The 26,148-nt window shown below is 43.4% G+C and overlaps 1 protein-coding gene across 9 annotated transcripts in view; it reads left to right on the top strand.

The window, feature by feature from the left end:
- The window catches only part of Slc35d2 (solute carrier family 35 member D2), a 49,587-nt gene extending 23,999 nt beyond the window's left edge, over positions 1-25,588 (top strand). For 6 of the 9 annotated variants that reach the window (XM_071602518.1, XM_027955817.3, XM_027955818.3 and 3 more), the window contains 6 exons: positions 3,095-3,197; positions 4,365-4,457; positions 11,706-11,773; positions 23,068-23,146; positions 24,116-24,198; positions 24,981-25,588. In XM_071602518.1, coding sequence (XP_071458619.1) covers positions 3,095-3,197; positions 4,365-4,457; positions 11,706-11,773; positions 23,068-23,146; positions 24,116-24,198; positions 24,981-25,131 — 577 coding nt within the window. In that variant the 3' untranslated portion in view covers positions 25,132-25,588. Of the gene's footprint in view, positions 1-3,094; positions 3,198-4,364; positions 4,458-11,705; positions 11,774-23,067; positions 23,147-24,115; positions 24,199-24,408; positions 24,685-24,980 lie in introns of those variants that run through there. The other 3 variants (XM_071602523.1, XM_071602521.1, XM_071602522.1) reach the window with 3 other exon arrangements.
- Positions 25,589-26,148: the final 560 nt, after the last annotated feature.

Genomic DNA, 26,148 nt, shown 5'->3' with positions numbered 1-26,148 from the left:
CCTTGCGTTAGGGCCACCGCAGACAATGAGCAGCAGCTCTCAGAGCCTGTCTCACCATGGAGACTTTGTTCAAATGACATCGTGTGAGTGAAGGGCCCTGGGAAGGGGGCTCTGTGGAAGCAGCCTTCTCTGCAGGGCCACCGGGTCACCCTCTCTTCTGGGTTCCTCAGGTTCACTTTGAAAACCGTTGACTTGGAGCCAGTTGAAGACTTTTACATAAAATGGTTTACAACACAGAAGGGATCCCCTCTTGGTGGGGACATTCACCGTGCTGAGCTGCAGGCCAGCTGTGACCCCAGCCTTTGGTCCTCTCACTGAAGTTAGTTCATCCCAATGCAGTGACTGTGGATCCAGCTTAGTTGGATGAGCTGGTCAATGCTGCTAAAACAAAAAGCCCCCACGTCTCGCTGGTCTAACTCACCACGTGTCTTCTGGGTAGACTGTGTGAAAACCAGCTGCAGTCAGTGCTTGTGGGAGGGTTGTGCTCCTGTAGCTCAGGGACCTGGCCCGAAGAACCCCTGCTTTGGAGGGGACTTCCTCAGTCCTCTAGGCCGGAAAAGAGCATGTGGGGAATTGTGCACTGGCTCACAAGCTTTTGTCCAGAAGTTCTAAGTGCTACCTCCTCCCCCTACGTTTTTTTTTTTTTTCAAAGCAAGTCACATGGCCAGAAAAAAACTGAAGTAGAATCATCTTCAGATGACTCTAAATGACAACATGAATCTGCTCTGATTATACAGCAAGTAAATCACTCACACACTTCTGTGCACTCAGTACTGGCCTAAATGACTGATGAGTAAGACACCAGAGACCAGGTCACCCTGCCGGGAGTGGGAACATGGCTGTTGGGAACGCCTGGCTCCCCAACATGTGGAGGCTGAGGACTCTGGGAATTTCCTTCAGCCTCTCCAGGCCTCTTCTCTCCATGCCTCTAGACTCCTGACTTTTCCTTTTTATCCAGCTGTTAAAAGAAACACTTTAGACAAATTTAACAGAGTGTATCGGGGCAAAGGAACAGTCTGGAAATTCTATGGCTCTCAGAAAACCAGCGTAGACTCAGAGAGCTCCGTCCAGCAGTGCACCAGGCAGCCTTATGGGCGGAAAATGGAAGTGAGGCACAGAGGCAGCTGGACTGAGCCTTCGCCTTATCCGAGCACAGTCTCAAGAGTTGACTGCCTGCAACTGACTCAAGCCTGGTGATGGGCTGAGACTCAGCTGTGTGTTGTCAAAGTTAGGCTTTCCGTCAGTCAGTCTAGGTGCTAAGCTAGGTTGTGGTGCATCATGTGAGGACTCTCCTTTGGAGACGTCCTCAAGCCAAAGTCAGGTTAGTTCCTTTGTGCAGTGCTGGGGATGGACGCCGGGGACGCATGCGCACTAAGCAGGTGCTCCACCATTGAGCTGCACCCCAGCTTCCGTTTGTTTTAACACAACTCTGCTGTGTTGCGGAGCGCAGACGCTTCTCCATGAGTTAAGCGTGAATGGGCAAGCCATGTTAAAGACCCTTACTTTGAGGAAAATCCCCTTATTGTGATGGAACTGGAGAATTCTGATGTATGATAATAACCTGAAAGCGATTTGCATTCTCACAAAGATATTTGTAGGTGATAATACCAGTGGAAGTCTCAAGCAAAAATATGATTTAATTGGCATGCAGATTTTGATGCAGTTTTGGCCTCTCTATTGTGTTCCCTTTGGTTGGAGATGATCTTATTTCGACGTTGCGGGTGTGGGGGGGTGTCCAAATACGCCACCACACAATATGCCACCTTGGGATAAAGGTTATTTTGAGCTAAAGGCAACTGAGAATCAACGGAGGCCTCAGAGTCAGGCATAAATGCCTTTGTGGAGGTGGCCCCTTCTGCACCGGAGAGAGGAGGAGGGCAGCTCTTCTCACTGAAGAGAGAGCCCAGGCAGCACCGAGATGAATCCACATCGTTAAACCCCAACAACCTTTCTCCTCCGTTATTCCCCTTGCATATTTCCTAGTCACTTCCCACAATTTATTTGTCCCTTGATGTCCAACCCTCTATCCTTTGTTAAAATGTCATGTGAGTCCCCCTGTCAAGCTGTTTCTTTGGGTTTTACTTTTCTGTGAACTCCTGTTCATGTAAAATACGAATACGGTTTGTGTTCCTTTTTTCCTGTTCATCTGTCTTTTGTCAGTTAGTCAGACCCAGCTGGCTGTGGTGGCCACACCTCTAGGAGACTGAGGCAGGAGGATTGCTTGAGGCTAGGAGTGGGAGGCTAGCTGGTCAACTTAGTGAAATCCTGTCAATGCATTCATCCATTCGTCCATACATACATATGTTAATTCACACATTCACACATTCATTCATTCATTCACAGGCCCCCCAGGTACTGAACCTAACAGGGTAGAGGGGAAAGTTTATCTTCCCTGGAAGCTGATAGTTATGAGTTCTGACATGGGTCTGGTATTGTCTATAAGGATGAAGTGCAAGTGTGTGAATCCCATCATATATCAATTACTGTTCTCTAACACCTATGTCATATCCCCCAAACATTTTTATATTGGCATTATTTTTTTTTTTTAAAAAGATTGTTTCAAAACCACAGGAATAGGATGGCTTGGGAAGAGTTTTATAGACCTTGGGGGTGTCTGCCTTGCCCTTTAGATGGACAGGGCACTGTTCGGCAGCAGATGGACGTATCACGTCCTCATATGGCCCTCTTACCCAGTCATTCCCCTGCTGTCCCACAAGGGCTGCACCCTGGAGATAGCCTTGTTCACAGCAATAAGCAAAGGCATTGGTGGGTCTCCCCTTAGAAGAGTCAGGGCTCCCCAGTTATCACGCTGACTTCCAGATAGCAAAAGACAGGGCTTGGCAGGGGGATTGGTACAGTCCTTGGGTCATAAGCTCTGTGTAATTAAGTAAAAGCCACCCGATTGGCTGGTTTTCTTTTTGTCTGGAGGCAAAATTAACCATTCTCCAGCAGAGAACGGAAAATATGCCGTATAAGTGTTGCTAGGTTGTTACTGGCGTTGGACGTGGATTTGATAAGGAAAAGCAGGCAGGCTTTGAGGCCAAGGGAGGAGGAGTTCCTGAATAACCCCCCTTGTCTTTCGTTCTCCTACCAGGTCTGACCTTGCTTTTAACCTGGAAGGCTACATCATTGTATTCCTAAATGATATCTTCACAGCAGCGAATGGAGTCTATACCAAGCAGAAAATGGACCCAAAGGTACCGGGTCTTCCCTCCTGTGGCTTTAGGCTTTACCATCTGCCCCCAAGATGATGCGAAAAATGGAAATGGATTTCTACAGTTGGCACATAATTTAATTTATGTAATACGATTGATCAATCACTCATTTCATCCTAATTATCTGTGTATGTTCTTGTTACTCTTAGTCTTGGAAAATTTGGGGTGAAAATTAGATAGGAGGGGAGAAGTTGTCACTGTGTGAGAGACACAGTCCCAATGTACCGACAACAGCAGAGCACATCATGGCTCTGTCAGCATGGTCATCAGTGACCACGGCAAAGTCCGGGGCGGGACACTTGTTTGGAGAGTGTGGAGTCTGCCGGCTGGACAGACCCCGGCTCTCCCTGGCCATGGTGACTTTGAACCTCAGCTTCTCCAACCTCGGTTTCCTCACCCATGACACGAGTAGCCTGGAAAGGATCCCTGGTGGGTCCTCCAGCAGGACCTGCCTCCTCTGATCCCCAGGGGCGGGCCGGCCGGGAGCTCTCTGGCCTGGGTCTGCCGCAGTGGAGGCCCCAGCTGTTCCAGGAAGCTGTGGAGGATGAGCCGGCCATATGGCTCTTTGTTCCTGGTTCTTTGTGTAGAAGGGGGGAGTTCTCCCTATCAGGCCTTTTTTTTTTTTTTTAAATCTGTATGGCCATTTGTTTCTTTTATTGGTGGCAGTTTTACAAAAACATGTTTGTTGCCTTTTGAAAAACCACAATAGGTCAGCCTTGTTTGGTGGAGAGGTGGTGTGGCCTCTTCTGTGGAAGTGAATACATCAGGGCTCTTCTTCAGTGCAGATGGCAGATGTTTTAAAGGAGTTGTTTATGTTAACAGTTTTTATCTCCTTTACTGTGTTCCAGATTTCTTTAAAACAGAAAGAAAAGCTCACAGAGTCAGAATGTCCAAGGGGGTGGAAACTTGGCCGCCTTTTCATTTCATCCATTTTGTCTGTAGTTTTTGGTGTAAAATAAATATTTATTCTGAAACCAAAATACGATTGAAATGAAGCATTTTCTGTTGGGAATTTGTAAAAAATATTCCAGTAAAGAGTCGGTGAGAATACATGTTCTAACGTTGTGTAGATTCGTAGTTGTATAAATAGCTCCAGGAAATTTAATGCTTGTATTCTAAAATTCAGTGGGGTTTTCTTTGTTTTTGTAGGAACTAGGGAAATATGGGGTGCTTTTCTATAATGCCTGCTTCATGATCATTCCAACTCTTATTATTAGTGTCTCCACCGGAGACCTTCAGCAGGTAAGTGGATAAAATGGTCAATACAACTTTCCTTAGCCATCTTAAAATTTCAATATTTAACATTTGGTACTCACTGAAATAAAATGCATACATGTATATCTTATATATAGTATATAGGATCACACACACACACACACACACACACACACACACACACACACATCTCAGATCCATATATAGGATTACCAGGAAGGTACATAAAATGTTATGTCTGGGAGCTGGGCATGGTGTCATGAACCCTGGTCCCAGATACTCTGGAGGCTGAGGTGGGAAGAATGGTTCAAGACCAGCCTGGGAAACAGAATGAGACTCCATTTCAAAAAGAAAATCAAAAGCTGTTTGAGGGCTGTGGTTGTAGCTCAGTGGAAGGCACTGGGTTCGATCCTCAGCACCACATTAAAAAAGAAAAAGGTGTTTGATGTGCCTGGTATTTAACACCCTTAGACACACGGAGGCAGCAGGATCTTGTTGACAGGAACTCAGGACTTGCAAGTTTTTGGAAAACAACAATCAAAATCTGAGTCTGAGTCCCACTGTCCTTCTTGGTTGATGTGGGGACCCTGGGACAACTACTTTCTTGGGAAAGAAATTTTGATAGTTTAAAAATGGGTTTCTTTGTTATTTTTACTATAGACATTTTGAAACATTTGCAAAGTAGGGAGAATAATTCCATGAACTGTCGTCTCTGGGTCCCCAGCTTCTTGGCATTTCGCTGTGCTGATTCTATCTGTTCCCATCCAGCCTCACCTCTTCCCACTTCTGCAGTATTTTAAAAGAAACCCCAGACATCGTACCATTTGTACATCTAAACATTCCAGGGTCTACCTTTGACTGTTGAAAAGGCATTGTTCTTTCTGAATTTGTCCTGCTTAACTTAGCCACTGCTTGTTCATGAAAGACAGATAAGATGGTCAATTAGGCCCAATATTTCTGTCTACTCCCAAACGTAAAGCTTCCCGAGTGCCAATTGCGTCACCACAAATGGAAAATTCCACACCTGAATCGTTTGTGATGGGTCACAGTAAAAATGTAGGCATACTAAAAATACTGCATAAAATTACCTTCAGGCTACATGTGATTATGATATATATATATATCAATCACACATGTGAATTTCATGTTCAGACCTGGGTTCCATTCCCAAGATGTCTTATCATTTTTTTCACCCATTACATATTAAAAAAAAAAAAAAAGAAATCTGAAGCACTTCTGGTCCCAAGCATTGCAGATGAGGGATACTCAGCCAGTCGTAAGGTATCAGGCCCAGTGGGAGGGAGAGGAGGACAGGTCTGCCAGGGAATGACCACTCCCCATGTTAAGGTTCATCATGATGGCTTCCAGGGATACACGCCCCAACTCCTCTAAGTTGTAAGCCCCACAGCTTCTGTGAATTTTTTTCTTTTTTTGGGTACTAGGGATTGAACCCAGGGTTGTTTAACCACTGAGCCACATCCCAGCCTTTTTATAGTTTATTTAGAAACAGAGTCTTGTTGAGTTGCTCAGGACCTCGCGGAGTTGCTGAGGCTGCCTCTGAACCTGTGATCCTCATGCCTCAGCCTCCCAAGCCTGCTGCTGGGATTACAGGCGTGTACCACCGCGCTTGGGCAGCTTCTATGAATTTTGCCTGTATTGAGAGGTGTAGGAAATGAGGGGTGACGGGAAAAATCCCATCAGGTTGCCTCTGCTCACTGTCCCCCTTCTGGCCAGGCATTAACCCTCCCTTTGCTGGACTGGGTGGCTGGTTCAGAGGGCTTCCGACAGGACAGTTCTTCTATTGTAACAATGAGCACAGTCATTGAAGTTGATCGTATTTGCAGCCCTTTCAGGCTCTGAAGGACTTTAGGCTGCAGGTCCCTGTGGACTTCTGGGGTAGATGGCCAGGCTCCTTGCTCTTCCTTCAGCTACACAGTTCTTCCCCAGAAGCTGGAAGCTACTGAAGGGCCCAGTAGCCAAATCCCCAGGGGTGAACAGCCATGTCCATGTGTTCATGTCAAAACCCGCCAACAGGCATCAATTTTGATAAAGAGCTCTCTGTTTCAGGTTAGTGGGGACCCTGGGTGAACTCGGGACTCACTGTGAGTTCAGTGTTGGAAGACAGAGCGAGCTCCTCCCCCCAGCGTCTCTCCAGCAGACGCGATGTCTGAAAACACAATATTTATTTTTTACCCATCATTAGTCCATTTTAAACCAAGTTGGTGCCAGTGACCTTACACAAAATTATAAATCTCAACAAAGTGGCCCTAGTGGTGTGTCTACTTCATTATTATAGAAATGAGTTTTTCTGTTGGATCACTGGAATATATCTGTACTAGAATTCTGGTCTCTTGTAGCTGTTTCAGAGATATATTTAATTCTAGGAATAAAAATGTACAAACTTGAGTTGGGGATATGGCTCAGTGATAAAAGGCTTGCCTGGGTTTGATCCTTTGCATGGGGAAAAAAAAAAGTTTAGAAATTCTTACAAACTCCTAGAACACCTACTTGGGACTAAAAGCATATTTTCCTGTAGGAACAATATGATGAGTGACAAAATGAATATTAGGAACCTTATGGGTAAAACGGCCTGGGAATATAGCTTATAATACCGCTTCTGTAGGAACATGTATTCCCACATCCAAATCATTGACTTCTAAACTTGTAGCCTGGGGTTTTCAGAAGCTGCCATAGGCTTGCAATGATTATGCACAATTCTCCTATTTTCTCATGTGATAGTTAATATTTATTGAGGAACTATTATATTAGGTGTGTTTCAAAGCATTGTTCATAAACTATCTCATGACATTCCTAGAACCATCCTGGGGAGAGAAAGTACTGCTGTCAATCCCATTTTATAGCAAGGAATTTAGGGCTTAGTGTTTAAGAAACTTCCAAGAACAGCAGGTGATAGATCTAGGCCCTCTGGCGCTAGAAACACATTCTTTGCTGTATGTAATGGCAGTTATTCTATTTGGATATATAAAGCATTTGCGTTTCTTTCCTTCACATCTATCTTATAGAGTGCAAGAGGCCTAACATATTCAAATAGTCTTTGTCTTTTATTTTTCATTAAATTCGAGTCATTAATTAATTTTGAGATGGGGTCTTGCTGTGTTGCCCAGAGTGGTCTCAGACTCCTGGGCTCAAATGATCCTCCTGCTTCAGCCTCCCGAGAAGCTGGGACTTCAGGTGTGGGCCTCCGTACTCGACTAGTCCCCGTCTAAACGTGGTTTGATTTTTGTACTTGGCAATAATGTAAAATGAGGCTCATTCAGGAGGAACCATAGTTCATTTTTTGTTTTGTTCTTCTGTGCGAGCGCTGGTGTGGTATGAACCTCTGTCCAGATGCCATGGCTGCCAGTCAGCCACACACGTGATCACACACACAGATCAGGGTTTGCTCAGACGATATCGCCCAACTGTGGGCTAAATGTAAGTGCGTGTAGGCCAGGCTAAGCTCTGATTTTCAGTAGGTTAGTGTATTAGTGCATTTTTGGCTTATGATATATTCGACTGATGGTGGGTTGATTGGGAAGAAATCCTATGGTAAGTCAAGGAGCAGCTGAAATTTGTTAAATCCTGACATTCAGGAAGAATATTCTCCTTCTATTCTTTCTTGTGTTGGAAAACCCCAGTAATATTTGTTCATGTATTGACCCTGTCTGCCTCTTCCCTTTGACAGACTCTGAAGATTTCAAACAGAACTTCCCTTACCTACCTTAGTGCTTAGTTTTGACTAAAACTCCAAGTGGATCAAAGAGTTCAATTTATAAGCTTACTATTAATAAAAATTATAAGAGAAATAAATGGAAGACATTTATAACCAGAAGAGAAGCTCAGTGGTAGAGTGCTTGCCTGTATCCTTAGAACTACATAAAAATAAATAATAAAAATAAAGGTATTGTGTCCATCTACAACTAAAAGCCGGGGGGTGGGGCTTCTCTAAAATGTCAAATATTTTTAAACTTTTAATTCATATACAAAGTTAAAGTAAAAAAATGTGAATATATTTTAATTTTAAAATATCTGATAAGAGATGCCAGAAGATGCAGGATAAGCTTGTGAATTTGTGAGCATCTGGGAGCCTACAATAGAAAGCTCCCCCTTCTCGGCCACGTCTGGGCTAACTGTGCTGAAAGCTGAAGGATGGGATAGAACAAAGGTTCTTTTTAATGGAAGGAAAAATTGGTTGAGTCATTTTTCCTGGTTAACTGGGAGCAGGAAAGAGGGAGAGGGAGAGGTAGTGGCAAACTTGCTCGTGACTCACCACCCTGGCGATTCAGTCAGGACTCTGGATTCACATCCTTGGCAGATCTTTTAACAGTATCTTGGTTCTACCTCTGAACAATGAGGTCGGAGATGACAGCTCCTCTTGTTGACACATCAGGCCCTTGGAAAATTCTCAGTGGGTGAACTTTGCTTAGCCATGAATCCCTGCAATAGGTCCAAAGTACATCTAGTGTATTGTAGTTGATGAATGAGGGTGAAAAGATAGGACTGTTTTTCCCATTTTAAAAAACCCCCAAGTGCACCCTGAAGAAGATGGTCCCTCCTGAATGAGCCTCACTTTCACATCATTGCCAAGTACAAAAATCAAACCACATTAAGACAGGGACGAGCCAGGTGCGGAGGCACACACCTGAAGTCCCAGCTTCTTGGGAGGCTGAAGCAGGAGGGTCATTTGAGCCCAGGAGTTTGAGACCAGTCTGGGCAATGCTTTGAAACACACCTGATATAAAGCAAGACCCCATCTCAAAATTAATTAATGACTCGAATTTAATGAAAAATAAAAGACAAAGACTATTTGAATATGTTAGGCCTCTTGCACTCTGTAAGATATAAGGGTTATTATAGTTTTTACATGTGAAGGAAATACTCCAACATACTTGGACTGCAACAGTAAGTCTAAAGGAAGAACTACTTCATTATTACTCACCTTTAATTATTTCCTGTTTTATTATGCTAAATTATTTCTCAAAATGCCACTAGTACAGCATTACTATTATTATGATGTTATTTTTGTGCACTGGGAATTGAACCCAAGGCTTCATGCATGCCAGACACGTGCTGTACCATGGACCTACTTTCCCAGTCCTTTATTTACTTACTTTTGCGATGCCAGAGATCAAACCCAGGGCCTCAGCCGGGCCTGGTGGCGCACACCTTTAGTCCTAGCAGCTCAGGAGGATTGCAAGTTCAAAGCCAGCCTCAGCAACTTAGGTACTAAAACAACTTAGTAAGACCCTGCCTCAAAATAAAATTCAAAAAGTGCTGGGGATGTTGCTCAGTGGTTAAGGCTCATGGGTTTAATCCCTGTTACCAAAACAAAAACAACAACCCAAAAACCCCAGGGCCTCACGCATGCTAGGCAAGCACCCTGCCAGTGAGCCGCATCCCCAGCCCCTTATTTTTATTTTCCTTTGAGACAGGATCTTGTTAAGTTACCCAGGCTGGCCTTGAATTTATTATCCTCCTGCCTTAGCCTCCCAAGTAGCTGGGATTAAAGGCGTGTGCCTCCATGCCCAGTCAGCCTCGTTATAACTAAAGAAGCAATACTGGGGCTCAGTGGTGGAGCACTTGTTTAGCAAGTATGAGGGTTTGATTCTCAGCATCACATATAAATAAGTAAATAAAGGTCCATCAGCAACTAATAAAAATATTTTTAAAAAAAGAAACAAAGCTAAAATTTGTAAAAACTAAATTGGGTGAAGAGTCAATGTACCCAGCGCTTCACCCATGCTAAGCACGTACTTTACCACTGAGCTACACCCAGGCTCCCAAAGTATGCATTAAAAAGTTTTGTCTTTTAATGATGGAAACTTTGAAGCACATATAGACGCATAGAGAATAATAAACAAACTCCATGGGCCCATCCCCTGTTTCAACAATTATCAACGTTTAATGTCTATCTTTTCTTTTTGTTTTTATTAAAACATCTTTATGGTGCATTATAATTGAACATGATCGAGATTCCTTGTTACATATTCCTACAGGCACACAGTACAACAATGTAACTTGGCTAATTCTGTCCCCAGTATTTTCTCTCTCCTTTGTTCCCTCCTCCTCTGTTCCCTTCCTCCATTCTGCTGGTCTCCCTTCATTTTTTATGAGATCCCTCCTTTTCTACCCTTTTCCTACCTAGCTTCCACATATGACCCGTCTTGACTTTCTGAGTGTTTGTGTATCTTTTTGTTAGGAGACGGGGCAGAGTATTACTAATGAGTCAATGTCAGCAAAGTGGGACAAGGCTGTATGAATTGGAGGAGAGAATTCCCTTTTAATTGTTTAAAAATTTGAATAACAATTTGAAAACCTATTTAAATAGTTTTAAATGATTCAGTTGCTAAAACTTGGCTAGCAAAGTATTGCTTAGTAGAAAGAGAATAAAACTTTGATCTAAGCATGTTATTGAGCACATTGCTTAAATGGTCTTGAGTCGCCTTAAAATCAGTTTTGAGCCGGATGCAGTGGCGCATCTCAGTGTCGTGGGAGGCTGATGCAGGAGGATCACAAGTTCAAAGCCAGCCTCAGCAAATTTGGGAAGTCCTGAGCAACTTAGCAAGACCCTGCCTCAAAATAAAAATGAAAGGGGCTGAGAATGTGGCTCAGTGGTTAAGTGCTCCTGGGTTCAATACCTGCTACCAAAAAGAAGGAGGAGGAGGAGGAGAGGGAGGGGGAGGGAGAGGGGAAGGAGAGAGAGGGGGAGGGGGAGAAGGAGGGGGAGGGGGGAAGGAGAGGGAGAGGGGGAGGGGAGGAAACAAATCAGTTTTGGATGCAGGCAAGAGAAAAATCATAAATAAAATACTCCTTTTTATTGTTACCTGTCATTTCTACAGGGTTTGTTTAAACTTGTCTATCATATTCTTCACCCTCCATTATTTGATTGCTATGTAAATAGCAAATACTAGCTCATTTGTCCATGATGTAAATTCTTGAAAACAGTCTGTGAACTTGAACTGTCCTTGCCAATGTTACTGATTTTTTTGAGCTTATCACCTGCGAAGTTCAGCTTCACTTTAACTTCACATCAGCCTGCGCAGGAAGGTTTTTTTCCCCCCCCCGATTTCCCATTTTGTACAATGAACCTGAGATTCGGGGAGGGAAGTAAATTTGTCCATTGTCACATAACTTGTGTGACCTAGGACTTTGAAAATTGGATTTTGTTTTTGGAAAGATGGTTTTTGTACCCAGACTCACAGTCTGGGCAAAGCAACAGATTTGAACTGCAATGTCATTAATCTAATCACTTGTTCCTTTTCTTTTTAATGATAGGCTACTGAGTTCAACCAGTGGAAGAATGTCCTGTTTGTCATGCAGTTTCTTCTTTCCTGTTTTTTGGGGTAAGAAACCATAGATAAGAAGATGTATTGGTCAGTAGTCTCTTGACAAGTCAAATATTGTCTCTCCTGATCTGTCCAAGTCCCTTTGTCCAGGTTTATCTACATTTCTCTAGAAAGTCCATTCTGCTCCCCATTTCCACAGGTCTTGCATTTGCAGATTCAACGAAAAGTGCATAGAAAATACTCAGAAAGAATTGAATCTATACTGAGCCTGACCAACTTTTAATTTTTGTCACTATTTTCTAGGCAATTCAGTTTAATAAGTATTCACATTGAGTTTCATTGTCTTAGGCATTATTAGTGACCTAGAGATATTTTAAAGTACAGAAGGATGGGCACAGGTTTTATAACAACGTTGCACCATTTTTCTTAAGGGACTTAGCATCTGTGGATATTGGTGTCCACAGGAGTCTTGGAACCAATGCCCTACGGATAGGAGGGATCCTGCAGCAAAGGGGTTGACCTTGATCCAGGACACTGAGAGCTCAGCCCAATAGGTCAGAAGCAAGCACGAAACTGTTTCGACTTTGAAAGTGATGCTAATATCACATTCTACTCCAAAATATGACATTGCCTATTGATTTTTGAAAGTTCATCTGAAAAAAAAGTCAGCTGACATTCAGTGCCAGGTTTTTGTCTTTGTCACCATGACCTTAGTTTCCCAAGATTCATTCCTAACATAAATATATAGCAATGACAACCTTTTCCCCTAGTGCTGTAGTTGCAGTATTCAGAGAAGTTTCTGAGGAGATATGTCCAGGCTGCAGGGTCATTCAATAATTAGGGTTTTGTTATTGAAATATCTTTATCTGTTGAGAGCTCTTGTGCCCTTTTTGATCTTCTAAAAACTTGGAAAATTCCTTTGCATGAGTAGTAAAGTAAGTTATTAGTAAATAATTCAATTAGTGCAAAAGAATAAATAGGAAACATCAGCTCTACCCCTTATTTCCCTCTCTAGCACTGTAGTTTTCCTCTCGAGAGAAGTAAGCCGGGCTCCACTAGTACACAGGAACCCAAGTCTTAACCCATATTGAAAGGGTCTTTCAATTACTGTCTCAGGGATTACTCATCAAAAGATTTTTTTCCTATGGAAAAAGATGAATATGCCCCCTTTCATTATGTGTAAATGGACTAAGACAATTCATGATTTCTTTGATCAGCATTTTAATTCTCAAACTTGACTGTAATTATCTCTAGTATAGTTGTATGAGAAGCGTTCATGTGTATCTTCCATTCATTAATTCTCTCTTTAACTGTGTCTAATTTAATGTTTATCCTGTTATTGAAATTTTTAAGTGTTTTATATTCTATTTATACAAGTGCCACAGATTTTTTTCTTAACTTATCTATTCATTCATAACATTCTTTCACTAGTGATCTTTGTGATTATATCTTTTATTTCTTGAAATGTTATACACATAGTTATTTTATATTCTGTGTTCGATGATTCCAATATCTGGAGTTCTGGGTTGGGTCTTCTCCTCCCCATTTTTTAATTGGTGCATTATTGTTGTACATACTGATGGGATTTGTTCTTACTTAACTGTTCATGCACACACAACACAATATAACAATATAATTTGGCCAATATCATTCCCTAGCATTTCCCCCTCCCTCGCCACCTCCTGCCCCTTGGTCTCTTTCCTCTTTGATTATCATGAGGCCCATTCCCCATCTTTCTTTTTTTTTTCCTCTTTAGCTTCTGCATATGAGAGAAAACATGACCCTTAACCTTCTGAGTTTGACTTATTTTGCTTAATATAATGGTCTCTAGTCATACCCATGTTCCTGCAAATGACATAATTTAATTTTTCTTTATGGTTGAATAAAACTCCTTTGTGTATGTATACCATTCATCTACTGATGGACACCTAATCTGGATCCATAGTTCGGCTATTGTGAATTGTGGTGCTTTGAACATGGTTATGCATGTCTTGCTATGTATGCTTACTTTAATTCTTCAGGATACATACTGAGGAGTGGTATAGCTGGCTCATATAGTGGTTCCATTCCTAACCTTCTGAGTAACCTCCATACCAATTTCCATAGTGGTTGTACTAATTTATAGTCTCACCAACAGTATAAAAGTGTTTCTCTTTCTTTATATATTCTCCAACATTTCTTATTATTTATATTTTTGATGACTGCTATTCTGACTGATATGAGATGAAATCTCAGTGCAGTTTTTAGATTTGCATTTCCCTAATTGCTAATGATGTTGAACACTTTTTCATATATTTGTTGGCCATTTGTATTTCTTATTTTGATAGGTGACTATTAAATTTGCCAATTTATTTGATTTTTTGGTGTAAATTTTCTTTATATATTCTAGATATTAATCTTCTGTCAGAAGAGTAGCTAGCAAAGATTTTCTCCCATTCTGAATGTTCTCTCTTCACAATTTTTAATGTTTCCTTTGCTGTACAGAAGCTTTTTAATTTGATGCCATCCCACTTATTAACTTGGCATTATTTCCTGAGTTTTAGGGGTCCTATTAAGAAATTTGTTGCCTGTGCCTATATGTTGGAATGTTGAATCCTATATTTCATTCTAGGAGTTGCATAGTTTCTGATCTAATTTCTAGGTCTTTGATTCATTTTGAGCTGACTTTTCTGTAGGGTGAGAAATAATGGTCTAGTTTCATTCATCTCCATGGGAATAACCAGTTTTCCCAGTGCCATTTGTTAGAAAGGCTGTCTGTTCTCCAGTGTATGTTTTTGCCACCTTTGTCAAGGATCAGATGAATGTAGGTGTCTGGGTTTATCTCTTAACTTCTATTCTGCACCATTAGTCTCTGTTTTTAGACCAGTACCATGTAGTCTTTGTTACTGTAGCTCTGTAGTATAATTTCAAGTCAGGGATTGGGATGCCTCCAGCATTGCTTTTTTGGTTTAGAATGACTTTGGCTATTCTGGGTCTTTTATTCTTCCAAATGAGTTTTAGGACTATTTTTTTCTAGTTCTGTGAGGAATGTCATTGGTATTTTGATGGGAATTATATTGAATTTGCATATTGCCTGTGGTGATACGGCCATGTTAATAATATTAATTCTGCCTATCCACAAACACGGGAGGGCTTTCCATCTTCCTGTGTCTTCTTCAATTTATTTTTTCTCTGTTTTATAGTTTTCATTGTAGAGGTCATTCACCTCCTTGGTTAGATTTACTCCTAGGTTTTTTTTTTGTTTGTTTGTTTTTGTTTTGAGACTATTGTGAATGGAATTGTTTTCCTGGTTTCTTTCTTTCTCAGCAGATTCATTGCTGGTATATAGGAAAGCTATTGATTTTTGTATGTTGATTTTGTAACCTGCTAGTTTGCCAAAATTGTTTGTTATTTCTAGCAGTCTTTTGGTGTAGTTCTTTGGGTCTTCTAGGTATACTTTCCATTTTTAAATCTCTTTTATTCCCTTGTCTTGCCTAACTGCTGGGGCTAGAATTTCTAGCACTATGTTAAATAGGAGTGGTAACGGGGGATATCCTTGTCTTGACCTGATTTTAAAGGAAAAACTTTCAGTTTTCTCCCATTTACTAGGAGGTTTGCTGTGGGTTTTCTATATGTCATCTTTATGATGTTATGCTAGGTTCCTTTTATCCCTAGTTTCTTCAGTGTTTTTATTATGAATGGGTTTCGAATTTTGTCAAAGGCCTTTTCTGCATCTGTTGAGATTACTAAGTGATTCTTGTCCTGAATTCTGTTAATGTGATGAGTTATATTTATTGATTTGTGTATATTAAACCATCCTTGCATCTATGGAATAAAACTGAGCCGTGGTATATACTTTTAATATGTTGTTGAACTCAATTTGCTAACATATTATTAAGAATTTTTGCATCTGAGTCCCTCAGGGATATTGGTCTGTAGTTTTTCTTTCCTTGATGTGACCTTGTCTGGTTTTGTATGAGTGTGATACTGGCTTCACAGAATAAATACCTTCAGTTCTTGGGAAACTCAGTATGAGTTTTCCTCTTAGGTAACTGTCATTGTTGTTTGCTTTCCTGTGTTTGGTGACCTGCAATTGTGAGCATATTGCTTTATCTTAATCAGTCCTGTGTCCTGGAATTGGAAACTAGAGAAACTTTCCTACAGGGACAAGCTGATTTTGCTTCTTCTGGTAGCCAGGGGTTGCCTTGGACTCGCCTGAGTCCACCATGTTTGAGGGCCTGGCTCTGTGGCCCTCCCCACCTGGGTTTGGACCTGGTGTCGGGTCCCAGATGGAGCTATTCCACCATGGTCCCCACCTTAAGGTCCCCACCTTAAGGTCGTCATCTTGTTCCTACTGTCTGCTTTATAATGAGGTGACTCTTTCAAGACCGACAATATCTTAAAGAATGTGTCCTTTCCAGACATTGATTTTCGGTAGTGGGAAGGTCCTTAGGTACTTAGCCATTGCTGGAAGCATCAGTTGAATTACATATTTGTAGATTTCCCTGTTGTTGATGGAGAACATTTAACCTAGGGAGGAAAAAAAAAAGCCACATTTGTGAGCCACCCTTTGTCAAGCCATCTCCCTCTCTGTGTTTTTCCTCTTTGATGAAAAAACAAAACAAAACAAACAGACAAACCAAAAAACCCAAGTCATACACATAAACTCAGCCCAGTTTCTTTCCCCTGCCGAGGATTCAGTCTTTCTCATTTCATCATGAACGTGATAAGAATCTGCTTTTGTTGTCTGCCTGGCCCTTTACCATCCAATCACAGCATGTTAATCAGCTTTTCGTTGCTGGGACCAAATACCCAACAAGGACAACTTAGAGGAGGAGAAATGTATTTTGGTCTCCGAGGTTCAGTCCATGGGGGTGCACTGCTCTGGACCCAAGGTGAAGTAGAACATCATGGCGGAAGGTGGTGGAGGAGGACCTCTGCTCAGTTCATGGCACCGAGGAAGCTGGGTGGGGGGGAAGCTGACCCCTGCAGGCCATGCCCCTGTGACCTACCTCCTCCAGCCACACCTCACCTGCCTACAGTGACCACTCAGTCCAATCAGACTCGGGGGCTGATTAGGTTCCAGCTCTCACAATCCAATCATCTCACCTCTGAAAATCCTGCGCTAACTCGGGAGCTTTGGGGGACACCTCAAGACTCAGCCGTGGCTCTCAGCACTCAGATCCAAACCCTAACACAGGGCATGAAAGCAGTCAAGAGGTAAACCCTCTGAAGTCAGCCACCTCGGTGATAATATGGTGGCAGCCCCTGCTATGAGCTGTCAATCAAGGGCTTGTCCCTCAGGGGCTAGACTCTGTCTGTGCCTGAGACCATGCATTTCCTCCCCGTTTACTAAAGGACTTCTTAGAAAACAAGTAGTCTCTGGTCAACTTATGATCAGTTGTCATTATCCATGAATGTCACGAAGGTAAAGGTATTGTGAATAAGTCAGGGAACATGATAAAATCAACAATTTAGCTTCCTCCCAACTCTAAGGATAAAAACTAAGGAGATGCCAGTTTTTGAAGTGGGTCTTAAGGGGGAGACTCAAATCCTGGTGCCATCCCACACTTAAGGACTGAATTGTGGACTCAGATGACCTGGATTTGAATTCTAGCTTTACCACTTATTATGAGCTGTGGGTTCTTGGGCAAGTTATATGACCTCTCCAAGCCTCAGTTGTCTTATCTTTAAAACAGGAACAATGAGCTAAAGTAACTGATTTATAGGAATGAAGTTATATGAATCGAGTGATTTAATAGTAAAGAGAACATGCTAAACACAGAGAATATGTGCAGTAAGAAATGCTTTTTTTCTTTTTTTGTACTGGGATTGAGCCGCAGGGGTGCTTAACCATTGAGACACATCCCCAGCCCTTTATATATTTTATTTAGAGAGAGGGTCTTCCTGAGTTGCTTAGGGCCTCACTAAGTTGCTAAAGCTGGCTTTGAGCTTGCGATCCTCCTGCCTCAGCCTCCTGAGCTAGATAGTCTGTTCTTGGAGGCAGCCTGGTGTCCTCTTCAGCCAGGCAGATTTGGCTCTCCCTATATACAGCCCGTGGTTTCAAACGTTTTTCTTCTTTTATGTACACTTTACCTCTCATGGTTACCTTTTAACTCTGGAGGTGCTGTGGAAGGAAGCTTTGATTCTGGCCTGGCGGATTCTCAGAGGACACCCCCGTGGGCTGAGTACCTGCCTTTCCAAAGCCCTGGAAGCCATTGCAAGCTTTGACCACATCCTTGTGTTTGGGGACTGGCCCTGGGCATGGGCAGTCCTTTCTTTCCTGATGGATGCTCAGCGGGCATCTCAGGGTTAGTCACAGGCATGTCCAGTGTGGGACTCCCCGAGAGCCGGGCTCAGTGTCTGGGTTCGTCTCACTGCTTTGAAGTTTGCATGTCAAACTTGCCTTCCTCAATAACCAAACCTCTGTTCTCAGTCGAAAATATAATTAAGAAATTATTACACTCTTTAAAAAAGTATTCTAAGAAGTTGCTGAAATGGTAGAAGGATGGATGTTTGATTTCCTTTCAATTTGTGGCAGGGGATTCAGTATTAGGAAACAGCACTCTATGTGATCAGGCAGAGGACTCAGTATTAGGAAACAGCACTCTATGTGATCAGGCAGAGGACTCAGTATTAGGAAACAGCACTCTGTGATCAGGTAGAGGACTCAGTATTAGGAAACAGCACTCTATGTGATCAGGCAGAGGACTCAGTATTAGGAAACAGCACTCTATGTGATCAGGCAGAGGACTCAGTATTAGGAAACAGCACTCTGTGATCAGGTAGAGGACTCAGTATTAGGAAACAGCACTCTGTGATCAGGCAGAGGACTCAGTATTAGGAAACAGCACTCTGTGCCACCAGGGGTTTGTAAGTATAGCATATGGAGTTACCTGGAGTGAAGCTACTTCAGGAAGGTGAACTGGATTATAGGAGGCAAGATGTTTTAGTGCTAAGGTAAAATATAGAATGGGATTTAGGTCGACAGACTAGATGTTTGAGAAGCTAGCTCCGCAGGTCTTTTTAATCTTGCTGAGAAATTACAGCTTCCAGTTCATTTCTTCCAGTGGCTGGCACTGTCCCCTGGGTCCCAAGAGGATTATCCTAATTGGTTTCTGCCCCAGAGGCAGGCCCTTTGATTCTATTGAAGCAGTAATGGATTCCTTAATTGAAACCCCAAAGTATCAAATTTTGCCTATTCACAGCCCCCCAAATGCCCTATTTCTGTATTTTCAACTCATTCTTCTGAAGAGGTAGGAACAGGAGAAAGTTGGATCCTGCTGGTTTCCCTGTCAGGGGGCTAAGGGAACCCGTCATGGGTGTGAATGTTTCCATCTCATGTCTGGGAAGATGTTAGTGGAAGGTTTGAGCTTCAGAAAGATGCTTCATGTGTACCCCATGACCTTGTGCATCTGGCATGTGACAAGGTCCTGGGTTGGATGCAGCTCTTCCCAGAGACGAGGAAGCGGGATTACTTGAAATTCTTTGAAATCTAGAATTAAAACAGAAAATGTGCCTTGGTCCTGGGTGGAAAAAACAGACTCACACTGAGCTCCTCCCACTGTTCCCTCACAACACAGGTCACGCCTGTGACCTCTTAGGGTGTGGGAGTGTCTCCTCACTAGCAAGTAAGCCATCGATTCTGCAGTGGACCCCAGCCGGTGTCCCCTGATTCACTTCAGTTCTGACAAGTTGAAGGCTCCGTCCCCAAGATCTCTCCCACTTCCGAACCAGCGGCAAGCCCAGGCCTTCCAACTGGCTAAAATTGGGGTTCTCACCACCCCCTCCTGGAGTTTGAGGAATTTACTAGAATGTCTCCCAGAATTCAGGGAAACTCTGCATACTGACCAGCTTATTTTAAAGGATGCAAATGAACAACTGGACAGACTAGATGGACACACAGGTGAGGTCTGGAAGGGCCCCCAGAGCAGGAGCTCCCACCCATCGCTGTGCAGCTGGGGTGTGGCCAGGTGGGCGAGTCTGTTCTTGGTCTCCTTCTGTGAGCCTCCATGAGCTCCGCTGTGCAGAAGCCCTGTGACTCCTGTCCTTTTGGATTCTTACCGTGACTTCATTTGTGGACATCGGTAACCCTATAGAAATGGGCCTGGGCAGAGGGCAGAATCCAGTGCTGATAGGGCAGCTAGGAAACCCAGCAAGGTGCAGGCTCCTCTTGGCCCCTGTGCAGCCCGCCTTCCTCCTGGACACGGGGCAGGGCCTTGGTGGCCATCTCCAGGACAAGAAAGTGTGGGGGAGATTAGAGTAGATGGCCCGCCCTGGGAAGACAGAGTCTAGTGCCCGTGGCCAACGCTGAGGAGGGAGCTCTGCACCTGAAACCAGGTTGGCAGGAGGCGTGTAGAAGTGATCTTTTATTATCTGAACATTTGCGTGGAATTTCTGGGTGTGCTGGTGCATGAAAGGTAACCAGTAACAGTAAGCCAGGTCATGTGAGTTGTTTGTGACTGGCGTGGTTGGGCCAGATTAACCTCGGGTAAATCAGTTATTTTTTAGGTCACTTTTAGAAGCAGGAAGAAGCCTTTGGGTTTCCACCTGGGCACCCTACTCCTGGGGGCCCCATAAGCCACAACACTCACCTGGCAGTTATCACCAGAAAAACTGTGCATAATAATGTGCCATTATTCTTCAAATGTACACAGATAATATTATGTTTTAAAGTGGAAAAAAATTAGAATTCAGCAGTGTTTTAAAATATCTTTGCATTTTGTTAATCCAAAAATCAAAACTGCTGACACGTGGAGGGTGATGTTTTTGATGTTACAAGTGGTGTGATTCTTTTGTGTGGAGTTAACAGAGGCTCTTTTAGTCCAAAGCCTTGGTCTTATCCAATGTGCCCTGCAGGTACTTACTTGTATATAGAAATAGTTTCTTTAAAAATAATTTCTATGTTCTACTTTGATCCTAGTGGTGTGTAGCCTCCCTCTCTGGGGACATCTAGTGGCCATAGTGTGAAATGCAGCCTGTCTGGCTGGAAGTCTTCTGTAGCTGTCAGAGAGGGATCCCCTTCCTCTAGCCACCCACACTCCTGGTAGATGGGTACTGGGATCTTAGATCCCATCCACAGGTTCTGATTGCACGCCGAGTTGCTTTCATTAAGGTGCAGTTGGTCTCCTGTGTCGCATAATTAGAACCTTAGAGTTGGGATTTTAAAGCCAAGATAAAAACAAGGGCATTCATGATTTTCCTTGGTTGAAGGCTGTGTTCAAGTTTCAGAAGGCTGCAGGAAGCAGCCAGCCCTGTCCTCTCTGGACTGGACATCTCTTATTTTTCTGGACTCTGAGACCCTCCAGGGCTGACGCTGTGGATTAACTTCTTCAAGGCCAAGGTGCATCCGCACTCGGTGACGCCACATTGACTTTTTAAATCTTTTCATTTTAGGCTTGAGTAGGATTATTGCAGTTTTCTAAACTAATGTTGAATTCACTAAATTGTAACAATTCTAAAACATAGGTTTTTCTGAATCTTCCAAGTTTATCGTCTAAATACACTGCTCGTAAAGTTAGTAATTTTTCTATAACGGTAAAGACATCAGCTTCCATTATTTGATTCGCGGTTTATTAACTCAAGTTTAACTGATTTACATCTACTAGACATTTTACTGTGAATTCGTTCCATTCACAACTTAGTGAACCCAACCATTTTAAACGTTTTAAACTGCATTTACAATTGTGATCTGCTGGGTTTTTCCTGACTACCCCAACCCCTGGGGCTGGCTGTCAGAGCTAATAGGTTTCTTTATGCACTTAGGCAGCTCTTTGAAATCTAATAAAGCAAACTTGGAAAATGTGGCCAATCAGTTTTTCATTATTGTCCTGCTGGGGACTGAACCCAGGGACTGGGGTGTGCCGGGCAAGCAGCGCTCTTCCCAACGAGCTACATCCCTAGTCTGTCCGTCAGCTTTTAAAGCGAACATTCGAATGCTGTATACAGGTTTACTCAGACTCTTATTCCTTTCAAATTAAAACTGCAAGCCTCATATCAGTTACACATTTCAAATTAAAACCACAGAGGTCTCGAACTTGCCCACTTGTTCTAATTACCTAATATCCAGCGTACACATTCCTCTGAAGGTCACAGACTTCAGGTTTGTGGTTTATTCCTCCTGTAAATTTTGATGGGCTTTAGCTAGAATATTTTTCCCCTCTACCATTCCTAGTAGAAAACACACTCAGGTCAAGCGGGGTTCTAGCATTGAAGGTCTGTGACGCTGATTCTGTTGGTAACCATCAGCAGGCTGAGCCCGGCACTTAAGACTGGCAGGAAGAGCTTTTCTTTCACCTGGGGTTTATCTTTACAACCCCACGCATCTTATGCATTCCATGTACATTTCAAATTTCACTTGGCCAATTTTCTTTTTTTGGTACCAAGTATTGAACTCAGGGGCACTCGACCACTGAGCCACATCCCCAGCCCTATTTTGTATTTTTTTTAGAGACAGGGTCTCACTGAGTTGCTTAGTGCCTCAAAGTTGCTGAGGCTGGCTTTGAACTCACAGTTCTTCTGTCTCAGCCTCCCGAGCCACTGGGATTACAGTCATGCACGACCACACCTGGCCACTCAGCCAGTTTCGATATTAATCCCTTCAACATTTAACCATGTGATGTGGGTGAGTGGAATTTTGCATCCCACTTAGGTCCTGGCTAATTTCCTTCAGTACTTGATAAGAATCAACTCACTTCTTTACCTCTGACTGGATTCGACCTTCTTTTTTTTTCCTGTGTATATGTTTTCCTGTCTGGCACTTAGTCACAATTCTGCAGTCATTTTACTGACAAGTAAGTGCCAGTACTTACTGGCAGTGGTAAGTGCTTGAATTAACTTTGGTAAGAGGGTACAGGAATACCATGGCAGGTGGAATCTATTAATTCCAATTTTCTTTGCCTAAAGCCAGCACTCGCTCAGCTGCTTTTCTCTTCTAACACCCACATCCTCTATGTGGCTGCACACATGAGAATCACCTGCGGAACTTTCCTATCACCTCAAGCCAGTGGAATGGGAGCCTCTGCTGGGCATTGAGGTGTGTGTGCAAAGAGCAGCAGGTGATTCTGAGTCCACCAGAAGGTCCACACCACTGGGGTAACGTAGCCACTAAGTGAAAGATTCAGGTGGTTTAAAAAAATCTCCTCTCCATGTTGTGGAAAGTCTATTGGAAAATGCGTGGAGAACATGAGAACAACACCAGGTGAGGAGGTGTGGCTGAGGCTCAGCTGGGGCATTTTCCTGGGATACGGATGTCTTTGGTGGAGGTGTCTTAAGGTATGGGTTGTACGACCTTGGTACTTGTCCTTCCCTTCTCTGCCTGTGGCCCCCAGCACGCGCAGGCACAAGCTCAGCTGTTGCTTTCTTTGACTCAGGTTCCTCCTGATGTACTCCACGGTCCTGTGCAGCTATTACAACTCAGCCCTGACCACGGCGGTGGTTGGTGCCATCAAGGTGAGTGGAGGGGCCTTGCAGTGAACAGCTGTGGGGAGTGGGGTGGGGGTGGGGAGCCGGGCTAAGTCCAAACCATACATGGAAGCTGAGCTTGGTTTTGCTGCTTGGTTTTGAGGGCTAGTGAGAAGGGCTTCTTGTGCCATTTGCATCTGGTCTGGGTGACCCTGTCTCACTCTCTCTAATCCCCTAATGCATCCAGCAGAGGGAGGACTTGCTAATTTAGAAAGGAAAACAAATTATTAATTTTAAGTGAGCTACAGTGTAGTTTTCTGGAAGAACTGGCTACTAAGAACGGGACCCTGGGAAGGACGTTTTTCAGCCAGGTCTGTGCTCAGTTGTAGTTGTGGATCAGCGTGTGTGTGTGTGCATTTGAACACACACGGGAATGAACAGGGCTGGAGTTTCTGAATTCTCTTCTGCAGGTTCTTGGTTTTCTATTCACTCAACTTCCTGGAGTGAGGGGCAGTAGACCTATCTGTTGGCTTCCCAAGGCCTCCTACATACAGTGGACAGAGTGCTGCTTGGAATTTATTAGATGCCTCTACTCTGTTCAATTTTAGGTTCAATATGACTAAAATTCATCACTCAAAAGATGGGATCTGGCAAGCTGATTACAATTCAACTCTTCAGACAGGGGCAGAGAATAATGCAGTTTTCTGTTATTATATCATATTTTACTTTCTTTTTTTGTATTTTTTTAGTTGTAGGTGGACACAATACCTTTATTTTATTTTATTTTTATGTGGTGCTGAGAATCGAACCCAGTGCCTCACGCGTGCCAGGCAGGTGCTCTATTTCTTTATAAAACCACCTGTGATGCTTTTTAATCCATTTATTGGATATTCATGAAAAATTACTCTCTTCAAAACTCTATGAAAAGTAGACTGCCTAGCTTCAGATTTTTCCTGTTTTATGTATCCCCCCACCCCATCCTTTGCTTGGAATGACAGATTCTCTCTCCTCTTGCAGAATGTGTCTGTCGCCTACATTGGAATGTTAGTTGGTGGAGACTACATTTTCTCCCTATTAAACTTTATAGGGTTAAATATTTGGTGAGTGATATTTTTAAATGAACTTATTTCAATAAAATCACATTTTTAAAGATTGATATGTAATAAGCAAAAGATCCAAGAGAGATGTTACATTTTTAGCCAGCAAGTATTACAATATTACAGTTTCTAGACTAGTTTTACTTGAATCATTCAGTTTCTCTCTGGTTTTTCTTTTTCCTTCTCTCTCTCTCTCTCTCTTCTACTGATCAGACCCAGAACCTCCTTCAAGGCAGACAAATGCTCTACCACTGAGCTATAGCCCCAGTTCCTCTATTTTTATGACTTAATCCCTTGTGTGGGTTCACGGGGACATATGTCATAAAAGTTCACCTGGCCAGGATCTGAACTTGATTCACGTGTCTTCCTCAAAGAGACGTCCCCTAAACTTACCTGTCTTCCTCCTGCCCAGAGGCTTCATGAACTTGTGCCTTCACCGTGTTGTACTTTAAAAGATGCTGTGAGAATTTACTAGCTGCCTTTTGAAAGGTATTTTGGGCCAGGCATGGGGGCTGTTGGCTTAGGATAATGGAACGCAGGGGAATGTAGTTTATTTATCAAAAAAAACATTTATTTTGTTTCTGATGTTCTCTGTCAGATCAGACCCCAGCCCCCCACTCCCTGCTACCAAAGATTTGTAAATAAGAGGAGAAAATCTCATCAAGGAATCCACAAACTCAAGGAAGCCCCCCCTCGCCCCCCAGATCTATTTATAAGAGTGTCAGTGATGGCTGGTGCAGCACCATGGAATTCCCAGCTTTTTATTCTCACTGTTTCTCCTCCAGCATGGCAGGTGGCCTGAGGTACTCCTTCTTGACACTCAGCAGCCAGCTGAAACCTAAACAGCCCGTGGATGAAGAAAACACCCCCCCTGGATTTGAAGCCTTAGAGTCTGGGGCAGAATGCAGACTGGGGGCACAGGGAGGGCATTCCTAGCAGGGCAGCGAAACCAGAAGTTTCCTACGGGGGACATTCACCCCGTGGTCAAAGAGCACCCACAGGAACGCCTGCAAAACGCAAAGACAGCTACCTCAACGCACTGCGCCTTGAGCCCTCGGGCTCCTGCACAGGACCTGAGCAGCTGGCAGCGGGGCTGTTCAGACCGGCCAGTGAGACTTGTGCAGGGACACCAGCGCTCCCCGGCGGGGGTCGGCTGCCCTTCCCTGCCCTGGGCTCTTGGGGGGCGGGAGGGCGACACTCAGTGGTGACTTTTCTTACCAGCACCTTTGCCTTAATTTCAAGGGTCAGTGAGACCTTTTTTTTCTTAGTTTAAGCAAATCTACTTTAATAAAACTACCCAATGATCTACCAGGAAAATTGTTAGCTTTGATTGAAGCTATGCTGGGGTCTTTTCCTTCTTATCAAAATAAAATAAAAAGCCATTTTCCATGCATGTGTCCTGCTGTGATATTATTGTAGACAGAAAACCGTCGGTTTCTCACCATGTAGAAGACTCTATCTTGAAAGGGACAATGGGGGCCTCCTTTTAGGATGCACATTTGGAAAAATGACAGAGTTACTCAGTGGGGAAACAGGCTCAGGGTCTGGTCTGTCAGTATGGAAGCGGCTTTTCTGCCTGCTTCTTCACATCCCCCTCCAGGTTTGTTCAAGGGACTTTGAAATTCGGACCAGGTGGGCTTTAAGCAAAGGGGTGTCTCCTCCCAGGCTCCCCTACCACCCAGACAGCTGGAGTATGGGAAGGCACCTGAATGGATGGTGTCACCTTTACCCTCACCATCAGGAAACGGGCTGTCCCCATCGTAGTGATGCAGGTGTGGGGACAGGAGACTTTCTCCCTCCCTCTCTAAAGGTTTGTGTCGTTGCCCCAAATGATCTGGAAATAGAGCAACAGGAGAAAGGCATGCACACTTACTAATGCTCATGTGTGTGGCAGCCCCACAGGGCATGGACCTCAAGGGCCAGGTGGTTCCAGTTCAGTTCCCCCTCACGGGG

This window comes from Marmota flaviventris, chromosome 16 (assembly GCF_047511675.1).
Source record: "Marmota flaviventris isolate mMarFla1 chromosome 16, mMarFla1.hap1, whole genome shotgun sequence".
In the NCBI taxonomy this organism is placed as follows: domain Eukaryota; kingdom Metazoa; phylum Chordata; class Mammalia; order Rodentia; family Sciuridae; genus Marmota; species Marmota flaviventris.
The sequence above is the reverse complement of the archived record's forward strand: the minus strand, read 5'-3'. Positions and strand labels throughout refer to the sequence as shown.